This window comes from Camarhynchus parvulus, chromosome 3, assembly GCF_901933205.1.
Source record: "Camarhynchus parvulus chromosome 3, STF_HiC, whole genome shotgun sequence".
In the NCBI taxonomy this organism is placed as follows: Eukaryota; Metazoa; Chordata; class Aves; order Passeriformes; family Thraupidae; genus Camarhynchus; species Camarhynchus parvulus.
Genome location: NC_044573.1, coordinates 94,335,806 through 94,354,892, shown reverse-complemented (window position 1 = coordinate 94,354,892; position 19,087 = coordinate 94,335,806). Strand labels below are relative to the sequence as shown.

At 34.2% G+C, this 19,087-nt stretch overlaps 1 protein-coding gene across 17 annotated transcripts in view; it reads left to right on the top strand.

Annotated features, from left to right (window-relative positions):
* Positions 1-19,087, top strand: part of RIMS1 (regulating synaptic membrane exocytosis 1) — a 316,106-nt gene that overhangs the window by 216,709 nt on the left and 80,310 nt on the right. For 4 of the 17 annotated variants that reach the window (XM_030945486.1, XM_030945469.1, XM_030945477.1 and 1 more), the window contains exons 19-23: positions 319-396; positions 735-848; positions 1,312-1,401; positions 12,966-13,037; positions 17,926-18,038. In XM_030945486.1, coding sequence (XP_030801346.1) covers positions 319-396; positions 735-848; positions 1,312-1,401; positions 12,966-13,037; positions 17,926-18,038 — 467 coding nt within the window. Of the gene's footprint in view, positions 1-318; positions 397-734; positions 849-1,311; positions 1,402-6,732; positions 6,817-10,730; positions 10,809-12,965; positions 13,038-17,925; positions 18,039-19,087 lie in introns of all 17 variants that reach the window. The other 13 variants (XM_030945480.1, XM_030945473.1, XM_030945479.1 and 10 more) reach the window with 5 other exon arrangements.

Below are 19,087 nucleotides of genomic sequence, written 5' to 3'. Positions count from 1 at the left end.
ATATTTTAATTTAAAGTATCTATAAATGGAATATATATTACTTCCATTTCAAGAAAACATCTGAGCTGTACTAGCATTGGCACAAGTTCTTGCACTTTATTAAGAAAAGGGTTAATACAAAATTTTTCCCCCCAGATAGCTGTCATAGTACTTCAGAAAAACATAGATGAGATATCTACTCCTACAGCTATACAATATAGTAGAATATTATGCATTTATTTTATGTTCTGGTCAGTCTTGGCTTGCCTTTACCTGTCTTTTTATTTCTGGCATTTTTTTCTGTTGTCCTTTGTTCTTTTCTGACCCACCACATTCCAGAAGTTCTGTTAGGCACTATAAAACATTACCACCCAAGATGCCTTTACTAGAAAATGGTACTCATTGGAACCTATACAGGTAAGAAGTGTTTAGAGTCCCCTTTAAGTAATTAGCTTCTTTTTAAAAAAATAAATAGACTTCCCTTGTTAAAGAAAAAATAAAAAATGTTTCATACATTTTTGTGACTGAGAGATAAGGGATAAAGTCCTAAAATAACTTCATCTAGTATTTAAATTAACACCTATGTAACAAAAAAAACCGTAAACCAAACTACTTTGTAATAGTTGGACTTGTCTTCACTGTTAAAATTATATGTTGCATGTTTTTTCTCTATTACATTCTTTTGTTTATGTATGAGATTTCTGTTACGTGTTAAATTTATTTTCATTTTGTTTAAATAATTTTAATTTACAAAGCTCAACTCTTCCTGCATGTGCTAAGACCAAACCCGTGATTAGACAGGATATTTCACTCCTTCATGATTGCCTTAATTTACGAATATCGAAATTTGGAGATGATCTACTGGTTAGGTAAGACACTGAGGGTTAATCCCCCCACTTGTTTGGTATCTAATATGGATTTTGCAGAATAAAGGAGCTTCACTGTAAAGGGATTTCACATGACATATAGTGGATCACATTATTTTGTGTTGGCTTAAAACTTATTGCTGTTAATAAGGATATAACTTTATTGTTTGGTATTTCTCATTCCACTTTTCTTACAAGTGGATGCTGTTCTGTCTCATTCAGTTTTAAACATTTCAATGATATTTGCAAAAAAATTCTCGCAGCCTTTTGTTTGCTTTTATTTTCTAAACAAATCTTGACACTATCATCCAGTCAACCCTTTTACGTTTTCCTTAATTAAATCATTGTGATTCTACATTTTCTGTAAAGAGAGCATTATTTTATGAGTTAATATCTAACATTGTATTCCTTTCTTTGTTTTCTTTTTCTTTCTCTTCTACCATTGGATGCAATGCACTGGCACTAGTGAACTGCAGCCCTCCCTTGACAGGGCTAGGAGTGCTAGTACCAACTGCTTGAGACCAGATACTAGTTTGCATTCACCAGAACGAGAAAGGTATAAAATAAAAACTTATGAATTTCTTGTCATCTGTGCTGGTGATCTTTATAAGTTTTGTTTTTCTTCATATGACTATTCCATGTTCTTGTACATTTCTTGTCTGCTTTGGTATTTGTAGACATTTTTGCTCCTGTATTCATGTATGTCATGTAAATTGTGTGTTGGAGTTTATGACCGCTTCCGGCTGCTTCCTTTGTTTTAGTTCAAGCTGATGTTCATTGTTTAAAAAAGTCCTCAGTATGCTGATAATAGCATTGCAGTGTTAAGTATTTTGAAACTACCACTTGGTTGTGATTTTTCATCATCATTTGCTAAAAAGCATTACATCTGTTTCTTGCTTGTTCTGTGGACTGCTAATAAAGCAGTGGCATAAATTAGAAAATACAACAAAACTTTCACATTTCAAACCAGAACTGTATCAATACTGATATATTTCTTACAGAACAGCATAACATCATTGCTTTCTTTAATCTGCTGCATCTGCTTTTGTAAGGTGGATAACTGCATTAAGGTTTTTTTGCTCTGATATTATAGTAAGGTTCACATAAGTCTTAAGACATGTTTACAATTTAAATCAAATAATATTGTGTCACATATATTGTGCAGGCATGTTATGGATGCTTTCTGTACTTCTACAATTACAATAGCTTGATTCAAAATTTTAAGTGAATCAAATACAACTGGTGTTAAAAAGGGTGATGCCACAAGAGAACTTTTCATCACTACCCATGTTTTTGCTAGGAATTATACCACTTTACAGTGAGATTTTAGGCTGACTAAGGGCAATATTAAGCTCCCTTTGTGTAGGAATAGGACAGAATTACATTTTAGTCTGTCCAGTACATGTTTAACTAGTATGGAAGTTAATAGTGCTTTTTTTAGTTAATATATAGTGTGGTGGTTTTAACAGTTATGTTATTTTCTTTATTGTGGGGCAGGATGCATGAAAAAGGCACTAAGAAAGCACTTTCCTCTTTAAGATAGGGTTTTGCTTGAGTTTTTTGTTTATAATTTCCCTTTCCTTTCTCCCCACTTCCTGCTGCTCCTTGGTTGGAACTGTGCTTTTTCTTAAGTTATGCTCTGGTTGCAGAGAAGGGAATAATGTTCTGCTGAGGTATCTCTGATGGATCTACAGTAGTTTATTCCTTTTTAAGTCTGAGCTCAAGACATTATAGATAATATGAACATGGTTGTTAAAAAAACAATTAAAAAACCAGCTGATATAGAGCCACTCAGAATGAAATGCAGATATTTTTCTAGATATTTTTAAAAAATATTGTAACATCACATTTATTACTGGGTGTGTACATACATACAACTGGCTTCATCTACAAGCAGTTACTTAATGTAATTGCATATAAACCAGAGCAGTGTGTTCTGTACTTATTTCAAGATGCCACCCATCAAGTTGAATATTCAATGAAACACTAACTAGTAATTATAAACTGTCTAGTAAAAATTTTATACTCAAAACTATATCTGTCCTGATGTGAAGTAGTTCTACTATGCCTTTGGAATTCATGTCCACCTCTGTCCACTGGGCACTGTGCAGAATCTGCATCATTTTGCGTGAGCAGAAGGATGACTATAAAGTGTTTAGTCTGTATTAGTGGCCTCTGTTGCTACTAAACGTGGTTTTGCCTAATCATCAGCGGGTCTGATCCAGAAAAAAAATTGCTTATCACTGTGAAAGTTTTTCTTAGCTTTTAGCAGTCCTAAATAGGAGGTTTTGACTTGGTATCCTTCATAGAGCAGAAAAGTTCTTGTTAAGGAAATTGATATTCAATTTTTTCTTGATAATTGCATTTGTAATAATAAGGTATGTGTGGCTTTGGCAGATGATTTTTTTTTCCTTTCTTGTGATATAGAAGATTTTCTTATGCAGCCCAAATTTTGGAGGAGGATGTTATATTTAATATATAAACCCCACCGAATTAATATTTTTGTTTTGATTTTAGATGGTTTAATTCTCCTCTCTTGAATGTGGACTTGAACATGAAGTTAGTCCTCAGTTGCATGTGATGAGAGAGGAGTCTTTAGTCTGAAGAATGCAGAATTAAGTTCAGGATCTGTAGAAAGCATTTTGGTTCTGTGCTGGACAAGATACGAACAAAAGATTTAAAATACAGTAAGACAAGTTCACCTTAAGCGGTAGAAAATCTCTTTTGAAAGAAATTATAATGAAACACTAAACACAATAAAAATTACAATGTAATAGACAATATGGAAAAGGTTGTTTCATTACTGGAGACTTAGAGGAGATGAGACACTTGTCAGGTCTAGAATTGGTCCATCAAAGAGAAGCATTCTAAGGTTTTGTGAAGTCCAATCTACAGCCCTTTATCAGTATATTTTAGAGACTTATGTTGAAGGTGTTGTTAGTTGTTTCCATGTTGTTTCTTCTCCCCTCCCAGAATGACAGCATTGCAGGTATTATTTAAAAGTCTAGAATTTTATGCCTCTAAATACAGCCTTCTAAATACAGCTTTGTATATTTAACAAAATTAGGAATATACTTATCTATGGATAATTCTACTTATTCCCCCTCACCTTTTGACTCAGAGGGTATGAATTAGGTTATATTTGAGAACAAGAGCTAAAGTAAACCACATTTTAACAAAATGGTAGTGTTATAACAGATGGACAGTGGAGCCCTATTTGTCTCTGTCACTGATTTGATGGAAACAGTTTTGATCCTTGAATTTTATACAGTGTCATTCATGTCATTTGGAATGGTCACAGTAGTTACTGGTTTTTAAGACATTGCTTTGCCAGTAAAAGTCACTCTATTGACTTGCTTATACCAGTAGAAAACTACTTTAAGCTCTATATATGAATTTGTGATATGAAAGTCTAGTTAGTTTCAGTATAGCAGAACCAAAAAAAACCAGTGAGGATAGAACTTTTCTCCTCCTGTGAGTTCCATCATTTGACCAAGTCCATAAAACTTGATTGGCAAACTGACCTTGCCTTGACACAGGCATGCTAAAATTTTTTCTTAAATGCACTGATTTTGTACAGAGTTTAATTCTTCATTTACTTCTCTTTTTGCAGTATAGTCTAGGACATTCAAAAATATCAATCCCCTACTAATACCTCTATGCAGTTGCACCATGCCTGCCGTTTTTTTTTCCTCTTCCCACCATCTACCCTCTATTTATTCCAAACTGTTTTGTTAATTTGGTGGTTTTTTTCCAAAGAGTTTCTGTGGTTGAAGTTCCTTTGATGATCTGCAAGGCATCTTTAAGTTTATAAAATGTTCTCTATTGCCATTGAAAGTGTTTTTCCTGCTACTGCTTCATTATGCTTTGGGTTTTTTCATTTTTATCCTTTTCACTGCATCTCAAAATTTCTGCTTCTTTCCTTCTAAATTGGGTGCTATTTCTTTAGAATGGAGAAGTTTCTTTTCAACACCCAGGCTCTGCTCAGGAAAACACCTAGACATGAGGTTCAAGGGCAGACTCTGAACTGATTTAGGAATGGTTTCTCATCATATTAGCATGTTCCCCAGTTTGATTTAAGATTGCAGTCAGTGATAGTTAATAACATGTAGTGTGGCTATTATTTACCCTCTAAATTTCTGCTGTTGCAAGCACTGATATGTGTGTTAGCACAAGAACAGTTGCACTGATTTGTACTTCTAGTATTGGCTTTTGGCCTGAGACATCACTTAGTGGAGGTCTGAGCAAATAAAACTGAGGAGCACAGCCCAGGGATTAGGTCATGTACAAGGGTCAGAAAACCTGCAAAATGCAGCCCCACAGCTGTGTTAGATTTGTTCTGAGGTGCTTCACTGCAGTGGGAATCAAAACAGGATGTTTGCCATAGCTGGCCGCTACTAACTAAACAAGAGACAAAGATCAGCAGTTACCTGTTACCTAATCATAAACAGATACCAGGGAGGTTGATCCAATTAAAGCTTGTCCTGATTTTGTGTTGATTTTTATATTGCATGGCCTTAACAGTTATGTCAAATACTCCCATTTCCATTTAAAATGATCTACAGTGAAATAACTGTTTGCATTAGGTCTGTGCCATACTGTCTTTCTGGTTCTTTCTAAGCATGTAAAGAAGTAGGCAGTTATGTGTTGGTGTTGTACTGTGGCTCACAGTCATTCAGCATTCAATGAAAGGACCATGTTCTGAAAATTCCTACTGAATTACCTAGTTAATTCTTTCAAATGCTCTTTAATATCTGTAGTGGATATCAGCATATTAAGGGCTTTGACTGAGTGCACTGATGCATTAACATTTTCTTTAACTCTTGCTTTGGAGAGGAAAAGAAGCTAACTACTAACAACCTATTTGCTCTTGAAAGACCTACCTAACTGTTCAGATAATGCTCATGTCCCTGAAACCTTTGTTATTTGCATGTTCCATGAATCAAACCCTTTTCCTTATTACATGGGCTGGAAGAATGCCTCAGAAAGGGAAATATTAGATACTTGTGCTGAGTTGATGCAAACGTTTTGCTATTTGTCAATAAATCAGTTTGTTTTGGTTTGTAAATCGTTACGCATTCAATTGTTGCATTACAAATACATGACATCCCAAAAAATAAGCATCGGTCTATATTATAGTATTTATAATTCTGAATTAAATGAGATTTTCAAGAAAAAAAATCTCATAATACACCAGTTTTCATTCTCAATTCAGGTCCTTTTTGTTGACATTAGTTGTGTTACATAATGTCCTTGCATGTACTGCAGGGATAAAGAGAAATGAATAGAAGAGGAAGCTGGCTGCACACACTTGCAGTATCTTTTGAAATGATAAAAAATAACTCCAGTACTTGTACACAAATGTGTGTAGCTTAGTTTTACCTGCATTCTTTCACTGCATTCCAGAAAAGTGTGACTTTATACCCTAGATTTTTTATCATAATTAATAGTCCTACATTTTTACTGAGATTACATTTTTCCATGCAAATAGGTAGGAGAGATTAGCAAAATACCAAGATAATGACTATCATATGGTCTTTAAAAGTATTTTTGAATTTGGAATTGCAGCTTCCTACAAAAATGACAGGCTTTTAGGTAGTCAAGCATTTGAGACTATTTGAAAACTTAATGGTACACCATATAGAAGATTTATATTGGTCTAAATTCTGCATATTTGGGCGTACCTTCTCTTCATTTCAGATGTGATATTTTTGCATTAAGCAGCCTTAAGTATACTTGATTATTAGATAGCTGTTAGAAAAAATAATTAAAATACTCACTTTCATTACTTTTTTGGGGTATTTTTCCAGTCCCAAATCCCATATATTTAATTTTGCCACAAACTAAATATCGTATTTTTTTCCTGTTTTATTGGACGGGCAAACAGGGGTAGATGGTCCCCCTCCCTAGAGAGGAGACGACCTACTAGTCCCAGGATTCATATCCAGCATGCATCTCCGGAGGATGACAGGTACTAGTCAGCTCCTCCCAGCTGAAAAATGCCTTACTGCATCTTGCACTCTCAGAGGAGTACACTGAAATTTAGAAGTGTGCATTTGTGTGGAGACTTGCAACCTCCAGAAGCCCAAATAAAACAGCAGTTTAGGTATCATCTCTGCATTTTGTTGAACTGTTATAAAGCACAGAAGAATGAACATCTTTTCAAGTTTTCTGTTTGTCTGAATAGTCACAAGGCACAAAATATGATGTCTGGTACAACAGAACATCATCTGTGTTAATGTTCTTTAGTCTGTCTTTACCTGCTTCTGTAAATGGTGCTGGTGCTTTCTCTGTGGTGCTTTATAATGTGATAAATACTTGTTGTAGAGCATATTCTTGTGTGTATGTTTGTTTTCATTGGTTTTGGTTTTCCTTTTTTCAACAAACTGTTCCTAGTGGGAAAAAACCCCACAGGCTGATATGTTGGAGGTCTTGTTAACACTTTCTAGTTGATGTGTGTAAAAATTGGCGCTGTTTGTAAATTCTGTCCAAATCAGGATGGCCTCCATGGAGCAGGTTTTCCTAATAAGGTAGGTTTTGATTAAGAACATCAGGGCTCTAAATAAATTTTTATGCTGAATATCATCTATGATTAATAGAAGCACCTTTGTTTTTTACTTCTCACAAGCTTTCTAATCACAGGAGTTTTGGTATCCCATTGCTTTGGCAGCAGTAATTTTTTCTTTGTTATTTTATTTCCAGATAGATATTTTAAGCAGACGTTGTAATTTATATTTAAGTGCAATTTCAAAATTTTTCTTTCAGTATTTTGTATTACAGTAACTGACAGGACACAGATTAATGTAAATACAGATTAATGTAAATAATCTTTACATGAACTTATGAACTTGCATTTAAAACTGTAAAACTGAAATACCAGTGGTGCCAGTCCTGACCTTCTGCTAAAGTCTACCCACAGTACTGACATTTTTACTGTGATTTATCTTGCTTACTTGATACTGGAAATATTCCACTCAGACCAGGTGGGAAGAGTGTAACTGTGTCTGGGTAGTATTTTCTTTTTTTAATTGGAGTTAAACAGCATTATAAATTACAGAGTTAAAGTAGTGAAACGTCATTTCAAAGCTCTCCTCCCTTACAGATACTGCATTTCCAGAAATTTTGCCAACACATCCCTTTGATGGGACAGCTACTAAGGGTATAGAAATGTAATTTGTGTCTTTTAGGCATTTTTAAGTAATTTTGGTTCTCATTTTTTGAGTCAATTGAAAGATTGCCTTTGACTTCAGGGTATCAGACTTGAAAAAATCAGTGAAATAAGGTTTTCCTCTAAATACTTCCATTCTCAATGCCAAATAGTAAGCCTTTTTACATCAGCTGAAATTTTGTGGAGAAAGGATGGGATCATCTAATGCCCACTAGCAAACATTTTACAGTGAAAGATCTGTAGGATATGGAATCTGTAATGGCAAGGTTTTTGAGATGGATAAACAGGAGTCTGATTTTCTACATGAAATCAATGCCTACTTGTGTTTGTAAGTCTTGCATGCAATCTGGTCACCAAAACGCAGTGATGAGCAGTCAGGCACTGATGAGCACAGAAGGAATTAAAGCTAACCTCAATGCTGATGAGTGTTTGCAGCCTATGAGTGCCAGGATTTTTTCTGGTATTAGGAGAAGTTCTGAGAACATTGAGGTTTTTGCATGTCTGTAGAGAGAACATCAGTGAAGGAATCAAAGGTGCTTTACCTTTGTTCTCTACTCTGAGTTTACATTTGTTCTGATTAATTCACATAGTTACTGCAGTGGGCCAATACTACTCAGTTCAATAATTGAAGTTTTTTCAAGATATGCTTGTATCAGTTTGACAACTGAAGTTTAGTGGCTGTTAGGGAATGACTGATGGATCAGCAGGGATAACAAACTTACTGCTTATCACAGCTTTTGAATTATATTTCACAGATTAATTGACTTTGACATACTTCATCTTACTCTTCATTTGAGTACCTTACAGATTTATGTTGCAAATGGGTCCAATATGCATATAGAGTGGAATCAAGATCTATTTCTGAATACATTTCTTAAATCTATGACTTATGCATTATTTCTAATTTTGACAAATTAATTTTTATCAACATTGTATTTGTTTCTAATGGTTATTAACATAAGTTTTGATACAATTTTTGGCAAGATTGTTCTTCTGGAATTTGCTCACTTGCCATATCAGGAAGTGTCTCCTTGATACATTGATGAGAAGACACCAGTTATGTATTATTTCAGTGTTAAAAATTCAGAAATGTTTGGTATCATTTATTTCTAGAAGATATGTTGAAGGATAGTTTTTCTATTGGATTTGATAGCATAATTCCTTGAAAGTTTTTTGGTTTTTTATTAGAAATTAGGAAGTCTAAATGTCTAGTGTCTACAGTGTTGACAGATGGGTATCTAGAGATCTGTGAAGTTTAGGTGATGATAAAAACAAGGTGAATGACAGCTGAGTATTTAATGATAGGTGAAATTTTTTTTCAGATTGATATGAGCATTATAACCAAGACTGGATAAAATAAGCCTTTAAAAAAAGGAATTCTCATATATTTTCATTTAAGAGAAGTGGCTTCTCTCAGTCATGCATGCATGTGTAAGAATGCTTGTCCCAGAGTCACCTGAAGCCAGCTGCAGAGCAAGTGCCCTCCTGGTACTTGCAGGTGCCATGCAGATCCAGCCTTTAAGAAAACTTCAGTAAAAGTCAGGAAGTGTTGAACATGACATTCCTGGTGGCTTCAAGGCTACGTAAAGTAACACTCACTGCAAACCACTAAGGGCTCCTGTACAAGACAGTAAGAAATAATTTAAAAATACTGGACACTGAATTGTATAACAATGTTATGTTTTCATTTCAGAAGTAATAATTTTTACTTTCTGTAGGCATATTATCGAATTTCTGTGTGTAGATTTGTTGACACAGTTAAATATACTGAGGCACATAGAATTTTGGAACATAAACTATAAATAGCTTGTCTGTATATAAAACAATATGTAGTGTTTGCCTAAATATGATATATATTGTTCAATGATTTGGTGTGACAGTTGGAAGCTGTATGATCCTAGGGAGAAATTTTAGCCATTCCTGACCCTACTGGGTATAGATGCTGATATATTGCAAAACTTAGGTTATCAGTGGACCACAAATTTTGCTGAGTTTTCTCATTAAAATTCAAATTTGATATTTGAAAAAAAAAATTCCATTCGTGGATCTTGTCATATATTTCATTAAAAACTAATAATAAACCAACAAGATAATAATATTTTTTCCAGATTGAAAGCTGTGAAGAAATTCTGCAGCTTCTGCAGAAATTAAAATTCCATAGAAATTCAGAGATATTCCTATATACTTTTTATTTTAAAAAATGTGAGTCAGTTATTCTACTTCGCTCTTGAATTACTGAAAATTGTTATTGTAGCAGACTGTGTGGCAATGGAACATGAAGGTTTCATCAAAATGCATGAAATTAGGAAATTTACTTGTATTTTCAGGAGAATTTCACAATATTATGACAAAATATGCATCTTCTTAAGCAAAGAGGTTTTTTATATGTTTATATATTCTCAAGAAGGATAACTGCACCTTAAATTAAATTAAGTAACAGTGCTGCCATTCAGCATGTAGAGCATAATAGTTTTTAAAAATACAGTTGTGGCTTTCATTCTATACATCTTTACACCTTAGACTGTTGATCTTACATCTAAAATTTTATAGTGTTTGGAGTAGGAAAATGAGAAATACAGTTTTTTTCAGTACATAGTGACTTAATGCTTTTTGTTTATATATTTGCCTGCATGTCTCCACCTTCACTGCATGTGACCATCTCTCTGTTTCTGCTCATTCCGTCCAAATTCACATCCATGTTTCCAAATATTGTGAAGAACAAGGACGCTGGAGTCTTGCATTCCAAAACAGGACAGTGTAGACCACCTAAGTGCTAAACCTGGAGCAGCACAGAGGTATCCTTATTTACTCAAATCATAGATCAAAGTAAATGAGGTATTGGTTATAGTATATTTTTCATGTGTTCTGCATAATTTCACACATTTCTTTTTATTTTTTTCCCCCTGTTTTACATACTAGTACATATGTGCATGTATCATTCATGGATAATATTTTTTTCTCCTATGAAATATGTTTAGGAAGTAAGTCAGAGCATATTGAGCTAATTGGAAATGTATACAGCATCATCTTAGCCAGAGGGAGGAACCAAAAAGGAAACTGATTTTCACTAATTTCTAGTATGTGCTGCTCTCAAGACAGCCCTGAGAGCAAAGAAATAAGTGTACTCAACTCATTAGTGCTGTGTATCACTGTGTTACCTGTCACAGCAAAGCACATCCTGCTCTTGGCTTTTCCATCCCACTGAAACCACTCACTGTGAGCTCTCTTTCTCCATTGTGTGCAATGTCACAATCTAGGCAAGCAACATAAGGACTAAGAGAAAAATAAGCCCCAGACAGAACCAACTAAACAGAAAATGAAGAGGGTGACATAATTTGAATGGTAATGCTGCTGTGTACAGTGGATATAGCCATAACTTTAAAAACTTTGCTAACTGTAGGTTTTCAGTAAAGCTGCAGCATTTAATATGTGTGTTTTCCTCTGTATCCACTTTATATTTGTCCTGGTAAAGGAAAAAAATGAAAAACAATGAAAATATACAAAAATAAAATGGATTGAGGACAAAAGGATTTCTGTTTCTAATCTGACATACTATTTTTTGTGAGAAAATACATTTTTTAAAATCCCGAAAGCATCAGGTTATGACCTCTGCTCATGCAGAAAGTATTTTTTATTTTGATGCAGTGTTTTGTTTTTTGTAGAATCTACTGCATGACAATAAAATGCTCATCAAATACTGCAGTGGGTAAAAATAATGAAAAGCAACTATGATTATGTTTTGGGCATAGTTTGGTGTCACAGCTATTTAGGTCTCCTCCAGTGCAGGCACTGGATTACTCTTTATAACCACAAAGTTTTAAAAAGAAAACATGCTATTTTAAATGTTATTTTTGTCTGTTTTGCCCACAGTAATTTATATAGCCTGATATATGACATAGATTTTATCATTGCAAGATCTTGCATGTATTAGTTTGTCAGCATTTCTGGTCTAGGATTGAATAATCATCACTCCCTGCTTTTACCACTCCTGAAACACTGTGTGCACATTTTTCTCTGAAAAAATAATACATATTGATGGTTTTCTGAGGTTTAAAGTAGTAATCCTAATTTGTAAATACTAGCATTACTACGGATAGTACAGAAAATTTTGGAACACGAGACTTGCAGAGATTTACTTATTATATTTATAGTCCTGGGTAATAATGATGAAACGTGGCTTTACCTTTGTTCTTATATGTGTAGACTCCTATTACTCTTCATTGTTATTATTTAATATCAAAGGGAGTTCTTAGATTGTCTGAGGTAATCAGTGCCTCATTATCCAAATGTCAGATGAATTCTGTACAAGCTTTGTGTAGGAAAGGAGTGAAGGTGTGAAATAATTTCTAACTTGCTTATATTGACTAGGAAGAAAATAGAATTGGTTTAATCTGTTTCTAAAAACTTTAAAAGGTAATAGAATGAGATTTTTGAAAAAACAAGTTTTTATTAATATAGTGACAGCCTTTTTAAAATCTGATATCATGCATTATTTGTTTTGCTTTTGAAATTTAAATTTAAAAGCAATTTTTAAATCTATTTAAACCTTCAAATAATATTTTCTGTTTGTTTCTGCAAGGTTTTTTTCCTGCTGTCTACTCTGAACTTGTTTCTCATGCTGTTAAGAGATGCCTTATAGGGCTATGAGGAGTCATTGTTTCTAGTCAAATGCAGGCTGTGAAGTGCAGACTAGTTGCAGGCTCAGTCAGGATTGATGTTTTCTTCCCTGTTTTGGTACCTCATGAGCTGCACACCATGAGCTTCAATCAAACCTAATTAATGCAATGTCTCTTAAACCTAGACTTCACCAGCCTGTTTATGATGATAGTTGTCACTTTCTCATCTGTCAACTGTTTCTTTTATTACCTTTATAATACATGAATAAATAATCTTCATATTTCTGTATTCTTTTTCTTCTTTGTTTATTTCTTTTCTGACATGTCATTTCGCAGGCAGTCCAGAAAAGTGGAAAGATATAGCAGCCAAAAACAAGCTAGGAAAGGCCCTGCAGCTGAAACAGAAAGGTAGGAGTGTTGATTGATGTGTAAGAATCTCTTATTATCAGTCCAATCCCAGATTTTGGAATATACCTCTAATACAGCTTTTTTGGAACATCTGCGACAGAAAGCTATGTTGCCATAATTTACAGTGTTATGTATTTTGTATCTGTATTATTATCACTTTGTTGCATACGTGTGGAATTTTTCTAGCATTTTCCATCATTGCAGATCAGCTCAATAGCAAAGACTAGAAGTGCTTTTCTGCACTTTAACACTGACTCTTTAAAAAAAAAAAATCCTTATTTTGTGCTAACTTTGAGGATGAAACACCACAGTTGATTATATTAATAGATAGACAGGTATAACAGATAAATAATTCAAAATGCCTCTGATGAAATCAATTTCACTTTAATATATAAAAATTTTAATTTACACATTTAAATCTATAATTTCATAAAATTAATATAAAGACTGGAAATTTTAAATTAATTAAATTTTTCTGAATTTGTATTGTCATTATATCTTAACTTTGATATTACAGTAGTATGGGGTTACATGTTCAAAATCTTAAGAAAAAGTAGAAAAATTAGAAAAAAAAGAAAAATATAGAAAAATAGAATAGATATATATTAATAGAATAGAAATATATACAAACAATAAAGATATATATGTAGAAAAAACAAAGATAAATACTGAAGAATGAATACATCTAGTTAAGTTTTAAACCCTGTATATTGACTGAAATAAGAGCAGTGAGAAGGGAGGAGATTCTGCCTCTGTCAGAAATTGATTAAAGTTATTTTGATTCACAGAGATGGAATGTACAACTGTTTACATTGTGAGAGCTTTAGACTCCCATGAACAACACAAACATCTTTATTTTCAATGAAAATGCACATTATGAAGCAAACCTTAAGCATTTTTTAGTTTTGCTGTTTCTGGTCCCAGATTATTGTTCCTGATCCAACAGCAATAGCTACATTTTTGTTGAGTCAGATGACTGTTGTCACAACAACCCAGGTGCTTTTTCAATTTGAGTCAGGGAGATTACCTAAATGATGACTGAAATCCTTGCTATGATTGAATCAGAGAGTTTTGTGCCATGGGGATTACTAAAACCTTTTTTTTACACTGTTTTTTCTGACTTCTGAAAACTAACTGATGTCCAAAGGATTTGGCTCTTAGTAATTCAGCAATGAACCCAGGGGACAAGAGCATAGGCAAACACAAATTGTGCTGCTTCTTTGTACATCTCCATGGCACCTGTTGTAGGCTTCTGTTTCCGTAAAATGATTTACTAGCATTAGATGCGAAACAAAAATGTTTGTCATCACAGATGTAATATTGCACTAGTGACAGAAAGTTTTGATAATAGGACAGGCCATGAATTTTCCTGTCAAATATAGCTTGAGACTGTTTTTCTTCAAATATTCATTTTTCTCTTACAATTGGGCTTTATTTTTTCATTTGCAAATCCTGTCTACTATTAGTTAAGCAGATTACTGGAATAACCATCAGCATGCTGTCAGCTTCTCTATAAGGCATTTCAACATGCTATGTAAGATTAAGTTTTCTGTGTAGTGTGATAGCTTAGCAAATATACATAAAAGAGAGAAAATCACCCTCTTGAAGATAGTTTATAAAGCCTAGAAGTTCTTCTAATTCAATGAGATAAGCCTTCTAGATAGGATTCAGTAAACTGTTCTGAAGGAGTAAAAGTGATTACACAAAAATAATTTTCTGTTCTTTTATGAATGAGCAAAAATTTGTTTATCCCAATTGTAAAATGTTTTCTTTCTGCCTTAACCCTAGAATTACCAGATGTGATATTACCTGTCATATTTTAGGATACATAGCCTTGATCTCTATTTTCTATATTGGGCATAGGACACTATTCCAGGGGTGAGCTGGAGATTGGTGACCCTCACTTATTCTTAGTTTTTCTTTATAGTTTCTTAGATAGGAGCATGCTATTGAGGTATCAGTTTGAAGGGAAAGGAATTTGAGTTTTCCTGTGTACTGGCAGAGCTGGAATCTGTGGGATTCCCCTGTAGGCCACTGCCAGCTGAATTAAGAGGTTGCTGCTTGCAGTGTCTCCTTCCTCTGTGAGGAACCAGGAGATACACATGTACATGCTCATTGCAGTCTCACTGCTCACCAGGTAGCATTTTTTTTCCCAGATTCCTCTTCTCTTTCTACTTCTTATCTCACTTCTGTCTCATCTTCTCGCTAGCTTTTGTTTTCCATACTTCTTCCATGTTCCCCTTTGTCTCATTCTTCTGATCAGCCATTTGCAGGCTTCTTCCTGCAAGCAACAGATCAAGGGCAGCAGGTCCTTAATGCCATTCTCGTTATTCTTCAATTGCCTTTTGTCTCTCTTTTTATTTGCACACCAAGAGGCATATTATTCTTGTTGTAATACCCCAGCTAATGCAAACCTTAAGCCTGATTTGTCTTCATTTGAGTTAAGCAGATCCTCTATCTTTTTCATGGAAGGGGGCATGTCTGTAAATAGAGTGTTACTGGAGAAGGAGATAAGTTTCTGAGTTGCAGGTAAGTCCTGTCCTGTTCTGTAATGGTGGGACAGACTTCTAGTGTTTCACTGGGCTCTCAGATAAATTCCTGGATATTTAGCTTCTAAAAGGAAAAAAATCAGAACTAATAACATGATGACTTGGTTAGATGGAAGCATTTATCCATAGTAAAAGCAAACAATAACTTTCTGGCACAGAGTAAGGTCCATGTTTACCTTATGGATGTTCCGATATTTAGACATCTGAGTGATAGATGCTTAAAACCTGATTGAGTGCAATAGTTGGCATGGACTGCTTTTGTAGTCAGCATCGAGAAACAGAAATTTTCAGAAGGCAGGTCATCTTTGTTATTGTAAGCCTCTTTCAGAATCAGGAATTCAGTATCTGCAAGAATATTATGTTTATCACTAGGGCAAGCTAGGAGTTAGCTGAAGAAATGTTAGGATTTAAGAGAGGGAATACAAGCTCAAGCAGCAGAATCTTTTTTTTTTGCATTGTGACTGTTCTTCCACAGAGACTGTTACTGATGAAATTCTTTTGAATCCAAACCTGTTTGTTGTCCTTTGTAGGCATCCTTGCGTTATTTCATATATAGGGGCTTTTTTAGGATTACTTCTTAGTGTATGACAGTCATATGAACCAGAAAGTTCCTTGGATACCTTGACTTTGTCTTGTGGGAAAGTTGTGCTGGATGTTGGAAGGGAAATTTCATAAGTGTCAGCAGAAATAAAAAAAAAACAAATGAAAAACCAACCAAACAAAAAACAAACAAACAAACAAAACCCAACACACCACCCCACAATGAAATGATGGCACAAGAATTGAAATTTCTGGTATAATTTCTGATACAGTAGTACCATTCAAAAAGGGCTGCCCTGTTGGAAAGCCAAACAAGAATAAAAAGGCACAGTTGGAATATTTTGGCACTCTACAAACTTTGAATGCTTCAGGTTATCTTGTAGTTATGGATCTAGTAATAATTATGGTCTATTATACTAACACAATCAATCACTTTGCTGCATAATATTATTTACACTTTCAGTAGAGTTTCTTTAGAACTACATTTCTGTTTTAGTACTTACAGGTACTTAAATAGATTTTCTATTTCAAATTGTAAAGGAAAGTAAGGGAATCACAGATGTGCTTCCATATTGTCCTTTTTTAGGTCACTAACTGAAATGCAGTTAATATAAGGTGTGTTTTAGAAACAGAAATGCTTTTGTGGTAAAGCCAGGTATTCATAGCCTATTCTGTGCTAGTCCTTTTGTTGTATGTGTTGTTAGCTTGTGTTATGCTGTGTTCACACAGCAAACTCTGATCTTACAGGCTGAGAGAAAGTCAGTTGATGTACCTAGTGAAAGCCAACAGTACTTTGAACTTGCACAAATGTGCTACTTCAAATTACAAGTGATCTACTTGCAACTGGATAAACAGTGCTTATGCACTATTGTGAGTGTGGCATTGCTGTAACTGGCAAGGGCATTTCACAGTAAGCTCTCCTCAGCAATCTAGCAATCTGCTGCTTGTCATCTTTGTTTTACTTTCTTAAACCTTTTCCCTATAGTTATTATAGCTGTCCATACTTATTTTAAATGCTAGGGTTCCAAAGGTATTTGATGCTTTACACTCTGAAACTGTACCTGTGAATAAGACATCAAGTAGCCAAAATGTTCTGAAATAGTGCTAGCTAGAATTCAGCCAAAGTGATTTAGGATATTTATTTAGATATGAATATTAAAAGTCTTGTACATGTTTTGCATGCACACACACCCTCCCTTATCCCACCCCAATACAAAGGTTAAAGATCTTTTTCCTTCTTTGCATTCTGGGTTAAAAACACACGCTGTCCTTTGGAAATAGATGCTTGCTGTCCAGTGGCCTTATGCAATTATTGCATTAGCATAAAGGGAATATTAAATTTAATAAAACATAAAAGTGGCATTTTATATTGCCCTTGTACCAGTGCAGGAGAATGTATAGAAATTGGGAGTAATAATCATAAGTGGTTCTTAGAAAACTGCCTTCCATTCACTGGTTTTTCAATATTACTTTATCAAAAAAAAAAACCAAAAAAAACCCACCCCAAAATTACAAAAAACATAAACCAGAGCAAACCCACAAATAAATAAATAAATTAAACAAATAAAAAACCAAAAGGAAACAATTTTTCTATAGCTGAAGGTAGTTAGAGAAATTAAATATAAGACGTTTTCAGTTGACTAGGTATCTAGACCTGAGTATGTGCATATGGCATAGACCAAATGCAAACTTTTTCAAATCCATCTTCAGTACCTGCAACTTAATTTGTGTTTAAACATCAGAATATAAAATGTGTCTTCATTTACCTTATTTTGCTTTCATTTCAATTTAATTTGCAGAACGCATCAGCAAGGAAGTCCCACGCAGTCTCCTCCTGCAGACACCTCCTTCAGCAGTCGTAGGGGAAGACAGCTACCACAAGTTCCAGTAAGAAGTGGCAGTATAGAGCAAGGTATCAAATAATGAGCTTGTGATAGCTCAAACTCTTTGATTTCTTACCTTTCTTTACTTTAAGTCTTCTTGCATAACTATATGTCCAATGCTATAATTCTACCAGTAAAGTAATAGAAGAGAATGAAAGCATCTTTGCAGTTTGGGAAATCCGGTGAAGTTTGACTGGTGGGTTATTGCATGTGGTTTAATTGGTTTAATTGCCTTACTTTTCTAGTACACTTTCATGTTTAGATTTTCTATTTGAATCATGGTAGTTCCCAACATGTCTACTATGTTATCAGAAAAAAAACAAACCCAAAACCAAATACCAACAAAAAACTGGGGCAAGGTTTTTTGGCAGTCTTACTCATTTCTTATTTTGTGATTTATATTTATTGTTGTGGATTATTAACATAGATTAATAATAATGTCACAGATCTATTTTTCTTCTGGAGTTCATAGTTCAGTGAATAAAGAATGAAAACAATTACCATGGGAAATGTGAGAGCACAGATCACCAGTCTTTTCTTGCTTACGAATAAACTGATCAGGCAGAGTGCTCCTTTTTTCTGAAAAAGACAATGTAGACCCTATGATTGTGGAAGAAGTTTCTTACCTACTAAGATCAAATAAGGATGTACATTGTTGTTTCCTTTTCTAGCAACATACTACACACAGAGAATGAGCTGTTATGGTAAAATGAAGTGGCACAATGGAAAAAATGTGTACATTCATGTTTTCTTCTGTGTTTAAAAAATCCTGTTTTCTCATTGACTGCAAGCAACAACTGAGCCATATACTAGAAGGTTTTCTTCTGTGTGGGAATTAAAGAAATGCTTATAATGATGAAATGTTTTAATGCATTGCAGAACTGTCAGCAGATCATATTCTTGAACAGATAAAGTTGCTGACCATGACCACCTTATCATGGCAGATTACCAATGAGGTTTTCTTGTATGATGGCTTGCATTAATCTGCAATTAGTTTGCATTAATGTTAAGGCTTTGAGCTGGGATGGCATATAACACCCTGAATTAGCACATATAAAATGTACTCTTATTTTATAAA